Below are 18,012 nucleotides of genomic sequence, written 5' to 3'. Positions count from 1 at the left end.
AAAACTTGAAATTTACTGCTTTCTAGTTTTCACTTTCCTCGATGTTTTGTAAAAAATAATTTACCATTGATCAACTTTAAAAAACACAAAAAACCAAGAGAGTTATAAGTAAGGATATCTCTGTGACCACGATTTATTAAAACATAGAATGGATTTCTTCCCTCCAGAATTAGTGCCAAGGATCAATGTCAGTTTCTACAGTCATCTGCAAAGAGGGTTAATTAGCAGAGCTAGACGTCCTCTTTATCTTCAACATCAATAGAATTATCAGTTTTACTGTAACAAGAGGATTACATACCAACCAGCCCTGAGTATATATTTCAGGTTAACAGATGTGAGAAACAGTAATTAGCTTATGTTCATTCTTGGTGTATTTTTCTTGGGCCACATGTTTCCTGACTTACATTACTACTAACATGGTTAGATCTTAATAAAGCTAGACCAGTGTATGTATTCGATTTGAAAGGGTGATAGGATCATACACAGAAAACAACTGAGGTCTTGTGTACAGCCAAACACATCCTTGAAGCAGAACAGGCAAATTGAGCCCTAACAAATTAGCTTTTCTTGGAAAATAAGACTTTCCTTTGAACTTCAGTTTAAAGGAAACTGACAGACGTTTCCTATCTGTGCCTGACTTCTGCAAGAGTTTCTGTTTCTTCATAAGAAACAATTCCTTATCTTGGAAGATTCTGTTTTCTTTTAAAGTAGCACTTATTGCAAATATCACACAGATTCAATCATAAATATGAGAGACATTGTTCATATTAAAAACCATCCCCCTTCTTTGAATTTTGATGAGAGACAGGAAAAAACAATGCACTGCTTATTTTAATGTTGGGATTACAAAATATTGGCATATTAAAGTCTAAGAATATCTCGGGGGCATTCTAAAGAATAATAATAATGAGATTTAACACTGTCTTTCCAGAGTTACTACCTGAAGGCACAATACAGTGTATTAACCTAAATTTAATCTGGGGGAACTCATCAGCTAATCAAGAAAAAATAAGAGTCGTTACAGATTATCCTGAAAGGAAAAGAATTGTTACAGATATTATTATACAAAAGATGATGTGGAATAGAATTAATCAGATTGAAAAGCAGACAGAAAACAAAAACAGAAAAAATAGCATTTTTCTGTCTTTTGTCATCATGGAAGCAACCATCTACAATAAAAAAAAACAACTGTCACACTTAATACAGGCAATATATTCTCAGCTTTTATATACCAAGTCTCAGCTTGACGTTCATTTCATAAGCTTTTCTAAAAGTAATTGATAGATGTTTTGGGTCAATAAATACACAAGAGCTCAATAAATGAGAATTGTAAATAAAAATCTCTTCTCCTTTGACTCATGCGGTTAAATAACATTTTACATACAGAGAATTCCAGAAACTGTTCTTGCAGGAGGTGCAGTGACATTTTACTGACAAGACCTAAACACATTGTGCTGGTTAACATTTGTCAACAACAGGGGGTCTATTGTCAAAGTCATAGTAGTGTGTGGGGCTGCTGGAGTCAGCCTAATGGCTTGAAGGGGTCGTTTTCTTAATAAAAGAAAGGTACAGTAGAATGGCTCTTCCTAGGAAGACTAAATGCCTATCATATGTGACATCATTGTAGGCAGTTTTGTGATATGAACCAATATCTTTACTGAAAACTCAATCCCAACAAAGACTGGTTGGATTCCAGCCTTCTTTACCTAAAAGGCTTGAAATACAGTACTGCATGTGTGAATTAATTACAGGCTTTTGGCATAATTTTACATGGGTGATAAAATGGTTAGATTTTTTGAAAGTCAAGCCTGCAGAAACAAAAAAGATAGAAGAGGACCAGTATGCCTTAATTAATCAGAGAACAGTGCCTTTGTATGATCAGACGCCTCAGCTGGACTCACCGACAGCAGAACCTTTATTCTTAAATTATCCTTTATTGCGGTGAATCAGGGTTTTGTGAAGACCACCCTGGTGGACGTCAGCGAAACTGGCACATACTGTAAGTACAGAATATTCCACAAATTGTGACTGCAACAGACCAGCAGATAAGTCCATTTGCGACAGACTACAATGGATGCCCTTCTCATCAGGTTTGTGATCCATTCAACAATTCTGGAATGAGCTCTGTAGCATTTTTATCAAAGATAGAAGACTTGTATGAATCTACAACCTGGTGTTAAGCAGATGTACAGCTACAAAGCTTGAAACAGTGTATTGGGAGCAATGCATGCCACTAACAGTGGCCACACGCTGTATTAGCCTGTGACTTTCACGGTAGGCACTAGGTTCATCAGTTGTTGATTGCAAATATTAATCAACATAATGAATTTACGTTTGTCAGGTCTGTTCTATAAGATATCAATACAGCTGCTACAGAAATGGTAGCCATTTTCCTGCTGATACCTTTGTGAATCAGTTGCAGTTCCAAAGGATATGTTTTTTTGATGCTCAGTAGAAAATGCATGCCTCATTGTGGATTCATTTTAAGTAAAGGCGTTATCAATTTCCCTGTTGTCAGGTTGTCCTCTTGGCTGCTGTGTTATTAATCTGAATCATCTGTCTCTGTGTGGTGGGCAGCCAGTGACAGGTGAGGTTAGGACAGGGATGCTTAGAATATTTAAAATCCTGAAAGGTAAACTGGTTTGACTTAGGAAAGTGAGACACTAAGAAAGTTGCAGGGAAAAAAAAAACTAGAAAGAGGACTGCAGTTAGGAACGCGGCAGTAACAAGATCTGAATAGAATTGGGACTGGTCCCTTGAGTGCTCGGTTTACAAAATAGCATCTTGAGTAGCTGTGTGGAAAATTTTGTACCTGAATAAATACATAATCTACTGCTGTCCCAGTGTTGCATGAGTAGTCAGGGGCTCCATTCTGGGTAGCAGCTTGGAGGCTTAATTGCTGACATATACAGTGTTATTGCAAGTGTTAATACTGCAGAGGGAGAGAGGCAGCTGGAGCAGGTCAGCATTCTGCCGCATTGACCCCTCTGCGAGTGAGACGTCTGGCAGATGGGCAGTGATACTGTTTGAGCTGCTCAGAGATGCAGTGTGAGTGAAACAGCACCGAAGGTGGAGAGCAGTTTGTGTGCCTAAAATCCCTCTCTAGATTTGGGGCAGACGGTTGGGAAACAGCTTTACAGAAACATTTTTAAAAGTTCTGTGAGTTTACAGTATATTTGAGGGTGGGAAACGTACACGCGTACATTTTCAGTAACCCATTTACTTTTCTCTAACCTTTAGATGGAAAAGAAAAAAGGCTGAGGTGTATGTAAAGACTTTTGATTTAACAAAACAAATGAGTTGTTTTCCCGTTTATAGAATCAAATAATGTTCTCTAGTAAACCTGACTAGGAGTTATATTTGAAAATGAGTGTAAAAGTGTGGGCAAAGTGAAAGAAATAATTGCTGATAAAAGCCATGAAGCAGAAGGTGGATGACTGTTTTTAGTTTAATAAGAAAATACCTTTGCCTGGCTCTCATAATGGTGTAAGAAAAGACTCACTCAAATCACCTCCTCCAAAAAAATAACTTAAAGCCTATAAAACTTTAAGGTTCCAAAATCGAAAAATGTCAGGTTATGTTAAATGTTTTATGAATTGCTTTAAATTTGGGAACAAAAAAGTGTGCTAGTGAAGCTGCCATTTGTAAAATGCTGTAAGATGTCAGACTGACTGACATTTAGAGAAAATAAGGGAGCTGCTGGTGGAGATTATCAAGGGAAAAGTGTCTCAGTGGAGGAAGGTGACCATCTAAAGATAGGCATGAGGGATAGTGTGGCAATTTCTTTATAGATGACAAGAGCTAAATATTAATGGAATCTACTAAATGCCTTTATTACACTTGTTACAACTGTGCTATTTCACTTGCAGAGATATATTGCTGGCCTGATGTGGTTATGAATAAATGACATGCTTCACTGTATATGAACAATAATGTTGTTCTACCTGCCATTCACGGGCTGGAAGCATATTTAGATCTAAATTCTGGATTTCCTGCATGCAGCCAACAAATCACCCTCAGCCTTTGTATCCATCCAACACGGAGAAAGTAAATGTTATTCGAAGCAGCAAACAGATCTTGGAGGTGTACTTTTTCTTGCTTCTTGCAGTGCACTCCACACAAAGGGCTGTAGTGCCAACCAAAAGACAGGTGGTTCTTACCATTAATGTTGAGTCTCACTCCTGCCTGCGGTCAGAGCTGAGTGCTGCTGTCGTGCAGTTTACCGAGGATCCCCCAGTAACTTCATGCTTACCAACCCTAGCAATGTTCACATTTGCTGCTGGGATTTATGAGTGCCCACCCAATTTCAGGCCCATGCAGAGCAGAGTTTATAGCTTGTGTTTTACATCTCACCGCTGACATGGCTTGACCAATCATATCATGTAAACCCCACTGAAAGGCTGTGGGATATCTTTGCCCAGTCATCACTAACGCATCACGGCGATCCCACTGTTGGACTCGCTCAGCCATATGTCTTGCCAGGAATGTGCTACAGGCCTGCTGCCCAGGATAGCGGATGTCATCCATGATGAGTAAGCCAGCACGCCACTACCCTGCATTAGGCAAAGGTCAACAAACCAAACGATGAATCCCGTTCATGTTTTAGGGGCATAGAGATAGGAAAAGAGAAACAGCTGTCTCTTCCTAAAATCGGTTTGCTTGGATTTTACATGATTATTTAAGAATAAGTGTAGCTTGTATATCTGCTGGATAGGAAATGTGATTTTATGCCTTTAAAAAAGTTAACAGTCTGTTCAGACGTGCAAGTATACAGAATATACAGTATACAGAATGATAATACATGGTGAGATATAGTAGTACATCGTATGGTGTTATTTAACAGAAGTTGAGGAGGAGGTCAAATTCTAATTCTGCATTTACACTCTCCTACATATAAATACTCCCTGGCTGCCCACAACTCTCGGCACATCTTTTCTAACTGCCCTCCCTCCACCCTTGCAGCTACAGTACCTCCCTGGTTCATTACTCAAAAGTGTGGAGCCCAGGACAGCCAAGGGCAATAATTAGAATTTAAAGATGGGACGGTATACAGTATGTCCTGTGAAGACAGAACACATGTAACATCCTTTTCCTGACCAACACATGTAAAACAAAGACACTAATGATAGATTTATCACATGCAGATGCAAAAGTCTGTATTTGTTTATTTAAGATTTTCTATAAAAAAATCAAGCCAGGTGCAGCTGATACACTGTTCTTAATGTCCAAAACTCACACACTTTTCCCAATGCATATGCCTAACAAAAGTGTCTCTTTTGTAGCTCGGTATATATTCACTGCTAATTGGTTACAATTGTAACTGTAGCTCACTTGCCTGTGGTTTATAATGCTTTCAAAATGCCTGGTTAAGTCTGTAGTGCAGTGTTCTACTGTCGGCCTTCTGAAAATGAAATTATCCTCTGGGAGATTCAGCGCAAAACATAAAGCAGCACCTGTGACAAGGTTTCAGACTGTAGTAGTGTCCGTACGCCACAGCGACCTGAAAGCTCCTTTTCTCTCAGAAAACAGTGATGAAAAAAGCATCTCAGACCTGTCATCAGATTGAAGAGCCCTGAATATGTGTTAGGTGAGAATGATCGGAATCAGATTTAGAAAAAAGCTGGGACACATACTATACTGTACATTAATAGCAATAGCGAGCTCTTAGGCCAAGTGAAAACAGATGAGCCACCACGAACAAGACAGTTGGGCTGAAGGGCCAGGAGGAACTATTCGTCTGCTGTAATCCATGGAGTGCGCATTTAAAATGTAATCCCAAAAGTAGTTACATTAAGATTAGATTCTTATCCCTCTCAAATATAGTTCACAATAAAACATTTTTATACCTGCCATACAGCTGTTTCCTGAGAGGGAGAATGTGTACCGATGTAAACCTGTGGATTCTGTGCATTCTTTAAAAACGATTTGCTTTTACTAATGTTCTCTCACAGAAATATTAAAAGAAGGAGACCGTCCCCGCGGAGCTCTTTTCTTCAGGGCACACAACAGCAGCTAATGTATACATGTGCCATTAAAATTGCAAATTTAAGGGAATGAATATTTTCACCAGTATGTCCCCTGGGAGCTGCAATTCCATTTATTAAGAATACCTGAATATTCGTAATGTTCTTAATTCTTGCTCTTTCAATCTGTTCTTAAAAGAATCTCTTTGAACACTTTGGTTTAGGAATCGCTGATGGCAGTTTATAAACGCATCGCAAGTTGTTAGCACTCTCTTATTACACAAAGTATATATGAACTTATTTTTGTTAACAAACAGGCACTGTAATCTTCAGCAGCCCCCAGACTGGACACTGTGTCAATGCTCTGTTCATACATCATAAAGAGTTTATAAATGGAGTCTGTAACCCCCCAATTTAAAGGAGTGCCAGGTTTCCATATGTGTGTGTGGAAGAGGGGCTGTCTGTCAAGGAAACTGAGGCTCCTGTTTTCTTGCACCCTCGGGTTTTCAGCAATTACTCCCTATTTGATGGAGCACCTTCACCAGCCCTTTACACCATCCACTCTGGGCAAGACTGATAAGTTCTCCTGTTAAGCCCCTGTCATTTAGGAGGTTTACCTTTGATGTGATTCTGATCTGATACCCCTGTGCAATTTTCCCATCACCAAGAGTATGGAACAACCAGAGTACGTAATATATATTCCAGTACCATTTGAGCCTGGAAATGTTTTGATTAGAGCATACCTCTACACACAGAACCTAAAATGATATACAGTATATTCAGATACATACATAGGCATGAGAAATACACATAAACACATATACTCTTAAACACACAAATTGTGATACTCTGTGTTGAATTCGGAAGATCATTAAAAAAGGAAAGGATGCTCCAATTTATCATCTTACTAAACTCACTCTGAAATGTCCACATTGCTTCCTTTAAAGTATATATTCATTAAAGTGAACGTTTATATTGCCAATAGATTAATTAGCTCTAGCACAGTTAAGGATCCTCTGACATATTTTGGATTTATCTGATTTTTGTTCTTTTTCGAGCCCTTTATCTCAGAATTCCCCGCTGCGTGCATCTGCTCTTTTATGTCAGTACTGGGCTGAGAGATAAATTTTATCTAACAATTTAAACCAGCTGAGTATCTAAATGTTTTGAACTAGGTATGGTTTAGTGTTAAGCATCTGAGGACTTCACCACAATCGCACAAGGCAGGCTGAGGCCTAGAAACAGGATTACAGACGCATCAGCTAATCTTCCCACTTATCGGTTTAAGGTCGTATTTCAAAACAGAACAGGCTGTCAGACAAAATTAAGCTTGTCCATATCACTTTATAGATGTCCTTATTATCTATTACTACCGCCGAAATCATAATCATTAGGCATGATAAGGATTTCAAGACCTAGTGTTTTAACTAAGAGTGAATTTCGGTTTACATTTAAGAGATGAAGAACAAATTCACAAACAAGAGAAAATCGTGCAGCCCATCCAGCCTGTCAGACTGTAACTAAGTGATCCAAGGATCTCAACTAGACAGTTCTGTAAAAAAGCCGGGGGACCAGCTATGACAGTTCGACTGGGTAGCTTGCTCTAGAAGTTAGCTGGTCTTCTTGTTAAGCATCATAGTGGAAGCCAGGACCACCTGTGAGTTAAGTTACTACTCACACTTTTGCAACACCTAATCCCAGATACAACAAGCTGACACAAAGATTTGCAGTTGCTGGCCTTGTGCATGTATGTTTTTCTGATAAATACACAATCTGCCCAAATCATATTTACCATCTCCTGCAGCTCATTCCCCCAACGTCCTGAATACAATGTGATTTGACAAAAGGCCAGATGTCTCATTTGTGTAATTAACCTACTTTTTCCTTAACCAGGCATCCGCTGAAATTCATAATATGCATTTCATTAGTGCCAGATAACCTCCCGAAATTAGAGTAATTCCTTTGTGTAGGAACTAGCACATAAATATTATTCCAATTACCACATGTCCACACGGAATCCTGTCAAATCATTGATGTGCATTGGGGATAAACACTTCTTTCACACCTTGTTGGTGTGTTATTAGACCAGGGGGAGGAAAACTCCCCAAAATAAAAGAACAAAGCCAGAAAGCAGAGATCTGAAGACGATGTGAAATGACAGTTTCAGAGTTAGTCTGCAGCGATCAAATGGAATAAAACGGTTTGGGTGTCGTTCGTTGGCCTTTGCTTCATTAACCAAGCATTTTGCGTTTTACTTTTCCTTTCTCTGCTATACCTGTTTTAGAGTTATTTGTTGAATTCAAAGTAAAAGGTGAAACTTCTAATTTAATGCAGTTGATCGCAATGCAGTCTGGGAAAGACAGTTGCCCCAGTGTGTACACATAATATTGGAAAAACTATTTTCATACAATACTTTTTTTCCTTGGTTTTGATTGGTTGCTTTGCATAAATGAAAAATTTCTAAAGGAAACCAAGACTCCAACAGATGCTAAGAAGCGAGAGAAAGATTGAATGACCTGTAACAGGCAATTTATTCCTGCTGACAGTAGAGAGAAGCTCTCCAACTTTCCACATCCACAGGCAGCGCTCTTCTTGTAAATAACTGGAGCTGCAACTTCTCACTTCGTCCCTGTGTCTGGCACGCCTCCTGCTAAATTCATCAAAGTAGGTTCCAAGGTTTTGGCACGTAATCGATCTAGATGACACCCCTGTGTAGGTCAATGTCAAGGTACAATACAACTGGAGAATCGTCATTCCTGACACTAGCTATGATTCAGGATTGCTCCTTAATCCTTTCCACCTTGCACAGTCCTTGAGAGGCAATCTATAACTAATAGAGGCTTGAAGATATTGAAACTGCAGGCAAATGCTTCAAATTCTGTCTTCAAGGGCTGATCAAAAAAGAAAACTGTTTCTTAGTTTTTTGCAGCTTTGGATGAGAAGATCAGTTACCACAAGCTCAATGAACTGCTGATGAACTGCCAGACAGACAATGAGACACTTTTGTTTGTACTTCACAGATTAATGGTTCTGTAAGTGTAATATTTGCTCACTTGCCCTGACTTCATACACAACAATAAATCTTCAGATGCTATTTTTTTTAAATAAAGGAGAACTCCATGTTCTGCTTGCTAAAACAGATGAATCTGGACAACAATGAATACTGACAGTTTCAAGTTAAGTTCCTGTCCTCTGGGCAAACTGAAGAGGGACTGTTGGAGAGGGTTTAGGAAGCTGTAATAGTCATGTTTGCAAGCCAAGAGGTAAATGAAGCAGCTGAAGGAAACTGAAACCACCAGGGGTCAGTCCTGATACAGACAGTTAGGAGGCTGCTGGGCCAAACAGATTTTTCTGCCTTCTCAGATTTCTGGTGTGAAAACAGCAGTAGTTTGGAGCACAGGACAAGTTCTCAGCAAGATCCTTCGTTCCCTTCTGGTGTCCCAACTGATACGAGGAGCGAAGCCAAAGAACAACACTTTTTCATCAGCTCACGTCTGCTTTAGGATTCTGTTTTTTTCTTACCTTCTGTCTTTCAATATGCAATACACCCCGGTCTCTCCGCCCCCTTCAGTCATCAATGAGGGAATAGTCCCTAAAATGCTGCAGTGTGCTTTCCATAGGTCAAGAGCACTCCTGCATTCTAATTAGGGATGTGCCAATTAGAGCCTTCTGTATGGCACATTTTAGCTGCGATAATTCACTTAACCCATAGATCGCAACTGACAGGTACATTTGTTTACAGATGCCCACTTTGAAAGCCTGCCAGCCCTCCTACTTCGTATGATATCACTGCTTTTCTCCTGCCAATCCTCGTTCTTAACAGTGTGCCATTTCTATGGAAATCATTAAAGAAAACAAGGAAGTCAACAATTTTTTTACTTTTTCTAACTTAACAACCTTCTATAAAATTGATAAGCTTCCGTTAAAACCAGCGTCCCGAGTGTATCTGTGATGTCAGCTGTGAAATGTATAGTAGTCGACCCTTTCATCTTGCTTTGTCTGCAGGAAGTTTTGTGCTCAAGTGTTGAGTAAAGATGTCCACAGGCCAACCAACGAAAAAAGCAACGGTGTGGTGGAGTAATTAGGGTTCCGGACTCTAGACCAGTGAGTTGCAGGTTCAAATCCTAGATGGCACGTGACTATTGATCACTTGAGCAAGGTACTTCAGACAAGCTGTTCCCATAAAGGCCCTGCTATATAAATAATAAATGATAAATTCATTTCAGTAGACATACCTGGCAGAATAAAACAATAGTACTAAGGCAGAACCCTCTTGCACACATTTTTGTATACAAAAAAAGGTGTTCAAGATTGACTAAGAATGCTTGGAGGCCAGAAGGCTCCAGGTTCAAGTCCTGGTTTTGATAAAGGCCTCCCTGAGAACTACTTCCCTGACCCTGACTCTTATAAGCTGAAGCCCTGTTTAAATTTCCTGGAGTAATACTCATTGATGCATTTGTGCAAACTAGTTTCTTCATGTTGCTTTACATAAAAGTGTTTCCCAAGTGTCAGATAATGACATGGTTACTAATGGCTTCTTCCCAGGTAGCTTCTTGAATGTACAGGTTTATCTAAACATCATTCAAAACTGGCTTATGGTAAGCAAGCAAATTACCCTTTTCATGAACTGCATTTCAAGGACAGGGAGCTATAGAAATGGGTTTTACGCTGGTTTATGCAATGAAGTTCTATCAATCCCACTTGAATATAGAACCTTGGATAGCAAAACAAAAGACTGAAAAAATAGAGTTTTGAAGCTCAGTGAGTATGGTCCACTGCCTTAAAGGCAAATTTTCCCACAGACACACACAGAAAAACAGCCTTGATAGAAAACCCTGGAGGTTCTCTCTTTGTAGCTCAGAGGAATAATGTGAAATAGGAAAAACTAATCGAATCTCCCACACAAAGGTGTGCAGCATGAAGAAGTCAATTATTGTTCATGTCCTCATCTTATTTTATTTTTAGATGATTAAACATACACCAAAAGAGTGTGTTGTTCTTATTGGCTAGAATCATATAGTCAACCTACAGTATGCCAAGTGTGGCAGGAGTAATACCACTTACATAAAGTGGAATACAAAATATAAGTTTTCTTTCATATGCCGAATTATTTTGCATAACAAAATTAACAAGAAAAAACAGCCTAATTTTGCCTCGAATAGCAGACAAAAATATCCCCATTAGGAGAGTATAAAACCACAGGCTGTGTTTTAACATCTTTTACATAGAAAACCTTTTAGCTTACTAGCAACTAAATAAGCTAGATGGTTCCCTCATTTGTAACGCTTCTTACACTATTGCGATGTTATGAGTTGTCCTAAATTAATAATCTGTGCACCTCTTAATGTGGCGCCTCAAGTGGTCTTCTACCGGAATACATTTTTACGAGGGGGTTGGTCAAAGATCTCATTCATTTGTACAGCTAGATCTGGAAAATATAAAGATAGAGTTTCATGACAGTGTTTTCAGGAAATGAAATCTCGTTAAAATGCAATGGGAATAGGAGACTCAGTATGGCACTCACATCTTTGCTGCAGGACCACTTAGTCATCCAGGCCGATACAAGCTTATAGGATCTGATAAAGGAAGAATGCAAAATTCATTTCCTTAGAGCTCTGAATGGAGGCGTGAAGCCTCTCAACAGCAAAGGTATCTGCTCAAAACCCTTTTGACCCAGACATTATGAGCCTGAACTTTGGTCACATCACGAGACCAGGAATGGGGCGATGTCATCAACAAGTCACAGAGCTCCTCCAGTTGGGATTCACTCACCTGCAAGGCACTGTGGAGCTTGCAGCATTTAAGAAGACGAAAGGCTCTACCACGTGGGTCAGTAAGAAATGCGCGATTCCTCCGATGAACACCTGGTGGTGCGAAGCAATTCTGGAAGGAATGAACGGCTCAGGTTTTTCCAATCAACAGCTCAGTGGGGTTCCTGGATCTAATAAGATTAAATGAGGTTAAAGTCTCCATTAGAATGCAGGGACTTAATGACTTTGGCTTAATTCTATCAGATTTTATCATATGAAAGGAGTGGATGAACCCGAGAGTTTGAACTAGTGTAGTCTGTTATTATTTCAGGGCAGCAAATGAAATATGTTAATGAATCCCTCTTGGTATCAGTTTGGAAACTGTGCTACTGGGAAATTGTTTTGACCATTTCTCTTTTGCCTAATAAGTTTGTATTTCATTCATAAATAAAGGGGCAAAATTGGTTTTGCCAGTGTACAAATAACCTGTGTTACATTGTAAGGGACTAAAATGACACCCCTACAGTCCTTAGAATATCTTAAATATAAAATCCATGTGTTAGTCTGGAAAATACAGCCTTAGGCTAGACCCCTCTCTGTCTTAAGCAAAAACCATGCTAGCAGGAGATGGCCACTTCCAATACACATAAAGGTCACACTGTAGTAATGCATTAAACTGAATCACATTACTAAATTGTTTTGCCTTCTAAATCTGGCATTTATACACTGAAAATGTCAAGGCTTAAGTATGACAGCGAGCAGAGATTTCATTAGTTAAGCAGAGCTGCACCCTGCCTTTGCAGACTTTTGTAAGGGTTTTATCACATATAGGCTCAAACAGAATGTGACAGGCCAGTCGGACTGAGGTGCTTCACATTTCTAATCACTCGGAAGTCAGAGCTGTCCGACTGATTAGAAATTACCGGGACTCTGAGCCGGGGTAAAGTCAGCGTTCACTACCTCCGACAGCCTGGAAACAGAAATAGACACGTTTGGCCTTTTTAGTTTTTCTCTTCAACCTGCAGATCACTTTAGAACAGCATTTTCTACCCCATCGTAGGATGTTGGAGGCTCCTGTTTCGCTGCCTGGCTTGGAGAGCCTCCATTCTGCAGTAGTGCATAATTACCTAAATAATGCTTAAAAACAGGCTAGGCTGTCCCCCCAGCCTTGTTTATCAGCACATTACCATACAGGTTTTATTTCCGAATGGGTTTTTCAAAGAGTAGAAATGAAGTAAAACATCTGCTTTCAATACAGGCAATCAAGCCTAGAAAAACAAACACTTCAAGGACAAGACAAGATGTGTTGATGAGAACAGAGACATAATGAAGAAGTAGAACAAGAAGGATGTATCTGGATAATTATACTGTATAATGCGTACAAATGTGCACACTTTTAGGAATATTATACAGCTATTATCCCATACAGCATGCTTATATATAGTACTACAGTGGATAGGAATCTGTGTCCTTTGCTGCAGTTATCTTTGATTTCAAAGATTTTTCATTTACATAAGAAGATATGCTGCATATTTACTCATGATGTATCCTTTGTGTCTTTTTCCTTGAAGGCTCAAGGTTCAGTGTTCAGATGAGACAGATGACAACAAAGGTTAGTCCAATATCTTGCTGTTGAAGAGTCTGAAACTCTCTCCATCAGAAAATATCTTTGCTGATTGATGTGTCTGAAAGTCCATTTGATAACCAACCGTCCTAAATGCAGAGAAATTGGGAAATGGGAAATTTGGCCAGGACACCGGGGTTACACCCCTACTCTTTGAGAAACGCCCTGGGATTTTTAATGACCACAGAGTCAGGACCTCGGTTTTACGTCTCATACGAAGGACGGCGCCTGTTTACAGTATAGTGTCCCCAACACACAGGCTGCAGGGTGAGCACCCCTGCTGGCCCAACTAACACCTCTTCCAACGGCAACCTTAGTTTTCCCAGGAGTGTCTCATCCAGGTACTGACCAGGCACACACCTGCTGAGCTCCAGTGGGTTGCCAGTTGTGAGTTGCAGAGTGATATGGCTGATGGTGATGATGAAGTCATTTTAATTAAAAAATAAAGAAAGCTCTCCCAGAAATTGCCTTAAACAAAAAAGGGTGTGTGATGAACATAGAGACGAAATAAAACTAATGGTGATGCAATTTCCATTTCTGTCAAAGTATTTCACTGCTGAAGACAGAAGTTTATGGTGCATTGTTACCAGCCCGACAAAAGCCACTGAAAACAAACAAGAAGTTTCATTACAGGTTGAATAACAACAGAGAACGAGATCAGTTAACTGAAACCGTAGGGAGAGGGCGCCACCGTGTGGTTGATTCCAGCATTGCAAATATCAACTGTCCCTTCAGCTGTGTTCTGATCCCGCATCAGGGTATTATGATCAAATCAAATGATACTAGGTAAAAATAAATACATTTGATATATGACTCATGAGTCCTCAGACATTAGTACAGAAATATTAGGCTACCCACAATTCTGTCTAAATTGCGGTGACTTTGCTGGTGTTTAACTGTTTCCTTCCTGGCTCTGTTCAGGACCTGTGCACTTACAGCAGGGAGGCGGGGAGGGCCGAGCTGAGTCCGGAGGAACTGTCCCGACCCGTCTCCCCGATGCAGCTCCCAGCCTTCGAAACCAAGACGCCGCCCGCGGCCTTCGGCTCCCGCGAGAGCGAAGGCGACGGCCCCGGCGGCCAGCCCGCCGCGCGAGTCACAAAGCGGCGCCGCAAGCTGCTGATCAAGAGCGCCCCCCTCGGCCCGGCGGCCAACGCCTCGGCCCCCGGCGCGCCCCCCCCGCGGGCCGACCCGGCCGAGTGGCGCAGGCTGTCCCTGGTCCAGGAGGGCAGGAAGCGGCTGATGAAGGACGTCTGCGCCAAGTACAAAAGCAGCAGCAAGAGGACCGTGACGCCGTACCACGTGTCGAGGATCTTCGTGGAGGACAAGCACAAGCTCCTGTACTGCGAGGTGCCGAAGGCGGGCTGCTCCAACTGGAAACGAGTGCTGCTGGTGCTGGAGGGCTTCGCGCCCTCCACCCAGGAGATCCAGCACAACACGGTCCACTACGGCAACCACCTCAAGAGGCTGGACAGCTTCAACTACAGCGGCATCTCCCACAGGCTGGAGACCTACACCAAAGTGCTCTTCGTCCGGGAGCCCTTCGAGAGGCTGGTGTCGGCCTTCCGGGACAAGTTCGAGCACCCCAACAGCTACTACCACCCCGTCTTCGGGAGGCCCATCATCTCCAAATACCGTGTCAACGCCTCCCGGGCCGCCCTCCGGACGGGCGCCGGCGTGACCTTCAAGGAGTTCATGCAGTACCTGCTGGACGTGCACAAGCCCGTGGGCATGGACATCCACTGGGAGCACGTCAACCGGCTCTGCAGCCCCTGCCTGGTGGACTACGACTTCATCGGCAGGTTCGAGTCCATGGAGGAGGACGCCAACTTCCTCCTGCACCTCACCGGAGCCCCGCGCAACCTGACCTTCCCCAGCTTCAAGGACAGGCACTCGCACGAGGAGAGGACCTCCGCCCGCCTCACGCAGCAGTACTTCGCTCAGCTCACGCCTTCCGAGAGGCAGAGGGCATACGACTTTTACTACATGGACTATCTCATGTTCAACTACTCGAAGCCCTTTCAGGACCTGTACTGACGCAGGCCGCGCGCCGCGCGCCTTCCTGCACACCCTGCCGCCTGGAGGTCTCAGAGGCAGCTTCTACCTTGTTTGGAGCCTTAAATTCGAACCTTAACCCGTCGCCTCTCTGATTTAACAGCAAGAGCTGCCATGTTAGTGTCTTCGCTGTCCGTTCGGTATCATTAAGCTACATATTCAGAAAAAAAGTTTTCTTCTGCTTTCACACTCTATCTTCCAGAAGATATTATTTGCGATACACACATATGGTAAACCACAGTTATTTCAACAGCATCAGTGTAAACAGAGTTTTTTTAAATAACCGATTGAATACTTACTCAATCCAGGGGATTATAAATCATGGGAGACTGAGCAGTGAGGGGTGCAGCCTTTTGCACACAGGTCTCAAGTAGAAGTCATCAGCTGTTTTCTTTGTTTTTTGGGGGGGAGGGTTCGAAATCTAAACATCTTACATCTGGAAAGAGCTAGGAAACATGTTAGCAGCTCAGCTCGTTCCCAGCTCCAGGATTCCAGGAGTGCCCCCGGCACACCAAACCGGACTACATCATCCTCTCTAAACAACACGGGCTGGCCCGTGTGTTGTCATTTCAGAGCTGACTCTTAGGAAACATGTTTATCAACACGGCACCAAACGTGTTCTCAGAGCTCTGGGTACAACACTCCCTACTGGAAACTTTAAAAAAAAAAAGAAATTCATATATATATATTTTTATATGTATTTATACAATCAGTGTAGCACAATCCCATTATTCCTTGACGTTTGTGACTCTAACAGTGAAATACGGTGCAATTTATTCTGTCCTTTTGGGTTTTCAGGTGAACTCTGACCACAAACCCAACCATAGAGTGTTAATGTACTGCAGTATTGGATAAAACCAAGCTATTTTTAATGTCATGGTTATGTCAAATAGTACTACTCAATTAACTCTGGGGAACTATTTACCACCATGATGAGAATGAAAGGGCAGTTTTTTCCCTACATTTAGCAAGCTACAGTAACTATGTTTCACACAGGAAATAAGGTAATATGAGAACTACACAGTTTTCAGCATTTTGATGGCTTGTCTGCAATTTTCACTTAAAGTACAGAAGCAAATTATCCTATGTATTTTAAAAGGCTGATGGTTTATATTGAGAAAATGAATGCCTGTGTCATTTTGACCATTAAATTGTCATCACTATAACATGGGTTTATAAAGGCACAGTATATCCAGTTTCAAAACAGTAAGGGAGATATTTAATTTGCAGCAGGTGAGCAGATCCGGTCCAGACCTTAAGCGAACCAGCAAGGTTTGAACCAATTCTGCATCAAAAGAACTAAATTCCAGCATTTTCAAATGCAGCCAATAGCAATGTGCCCCTATCACAAAAAACTAAAAATGATCTACCTAACCCGATGCAATGATGGGACTGAAACAGTAAAATAACTGAAAGAGACTCGCGTGCTGCTCCTCCCCTGAGGGCCTCCTGCCCAGACATCACTTGCACTTCAGCCATCTTCTATCTCACACCTAAAACAAATACTACAGAGATTATATAGAATAACCTGGCTATTAATATATTATTCTTTACATAAGATAACAGAAAAAGATTCCTTATCATAAATATTATATAGAAAAAGATTATTTTAATGGAGATTAGTTTTGTGTAGTGGACTGACTTCAAAGTTTCCTTTGTTTTGCATCTTTTGTTAGTTTCTGTGCTGATTGTGTTGCGGTTAAGAGGTGTAAAATGGATGTGACTTTAATTTCGCCTGTAAAGAGAAGTACAGGATGGTCTGACTGGTGCCAGTGTGGTGTGCAGGTCAATGTGGACATACAAAAATGTATCCAGTAAACAAGTGAATGTAAGATCCTTTTTATTGTCTGTGCACAAGTGTACATCTAAAATTCCACTCTTTGCCTTATTTTACACCAACAATTATCAGGTGTATCAGGGAGACGTTCAACAGTGGGTTGACATCTCTGCTACAACTATAATGTCTACAAATAAATGTTTCCAATTGTCTTTAACTTTTTCACACGGTCGTTTCGCTTGTTCTTCTTCACACGAATGACCAGACACGTTGAGGTGGGGATCCCCCAGTCATAGTACTCTGGGGATACAATCCAAAGTGTGCCCCCGGTGCTCTCTTAATCATTGGTAGCTTTCAACCCGTGAAGAATGGCTCGACTGGCCCCAAAAAACCTTAAGCGCACTGAGCAAGGTTTTAATCAATTCCCACCTTTTCCTCTTGGCCAGAAACTGGCCACGTGTAATTGAGAGACGTGTAAGGCTCCTGTGTGGATTAGCTCGCTCAGATCGCAAGGTCACCCCACCATGTGCCGCACACAGCAAGAGCTCAAGCCTCAGCTGTAGAAAGCAGAGCCGCACAATTGGAGGCACAGCACTGAGGTGTGTCAGTTTGCCAGGGTGTCCCCCAGATGTCGCCAGTCCCATGACTCGCCAGGGACGCGCCGGCTGGCGGGGCCATCGGCCAGACCACGCGCAACTCCCCCTGCCCCTGGCGCGGCTCCACTCGGGTCACTGGCAGCGCCACTCGCTGGACAGCGGATGAATGCGCCACACCTAAAGCACAGGTCCTCCACCACATGAGAATTCGACACAACCGAGTGACAAGTACGGCTCTAGTCTCCCCCGG

General features: G+C 41.7%; 1 protein-coding gene across 1 annotated transcript in view; it reads left to right on the top strand.

Moving 5' to 3' along the window:
• LOC102692109 (carbohydrate sulfotransferase 8) overlaps window positions 1-17,389 on the top strand; it is a 102,346-nt gene extending 84,957 nt beyond the window's left edge. The window contains exons 2-3 of the mRNA XM_069181239.1: window positions 13,285-13,325; window positions 14,259-17,389. Coding sequence (XP_069037340.1) covers window positions 13,285-13,325; window positions 14,259-15,371 — 1,154 coding nt within the window. The 3' untranslated portion in view covers window positions 15,372-17,389. The remainder of the gene's footprint in view (window positions 1-13,284; window positions 13,326-14,258) is intronic.
• Window positions 17,390-18,012: the final 623 nt, after the last annotated feature.

This window comes from Lepisosteus oculatus, chromosome 20, assembly GCF_040954835.1.
Source record: "Lepisosteus oculatus isolate fLepOcu1 chromosome 20, fLepOcu1.hap2, whole genome shotgun sequence".
Lineage (NCBI taxonomy): Eukaryota > Metazoa > Chordata > Actinopteri > Semionotiformes > Lepisosteidae > Lepisosteus > Lepisosteus oculatus.
The sequence above is the reverse complement of the archived record's forward strand: the minus strand, read 5'-3'. Positions and strand labels throughout refer to the sequence as shown.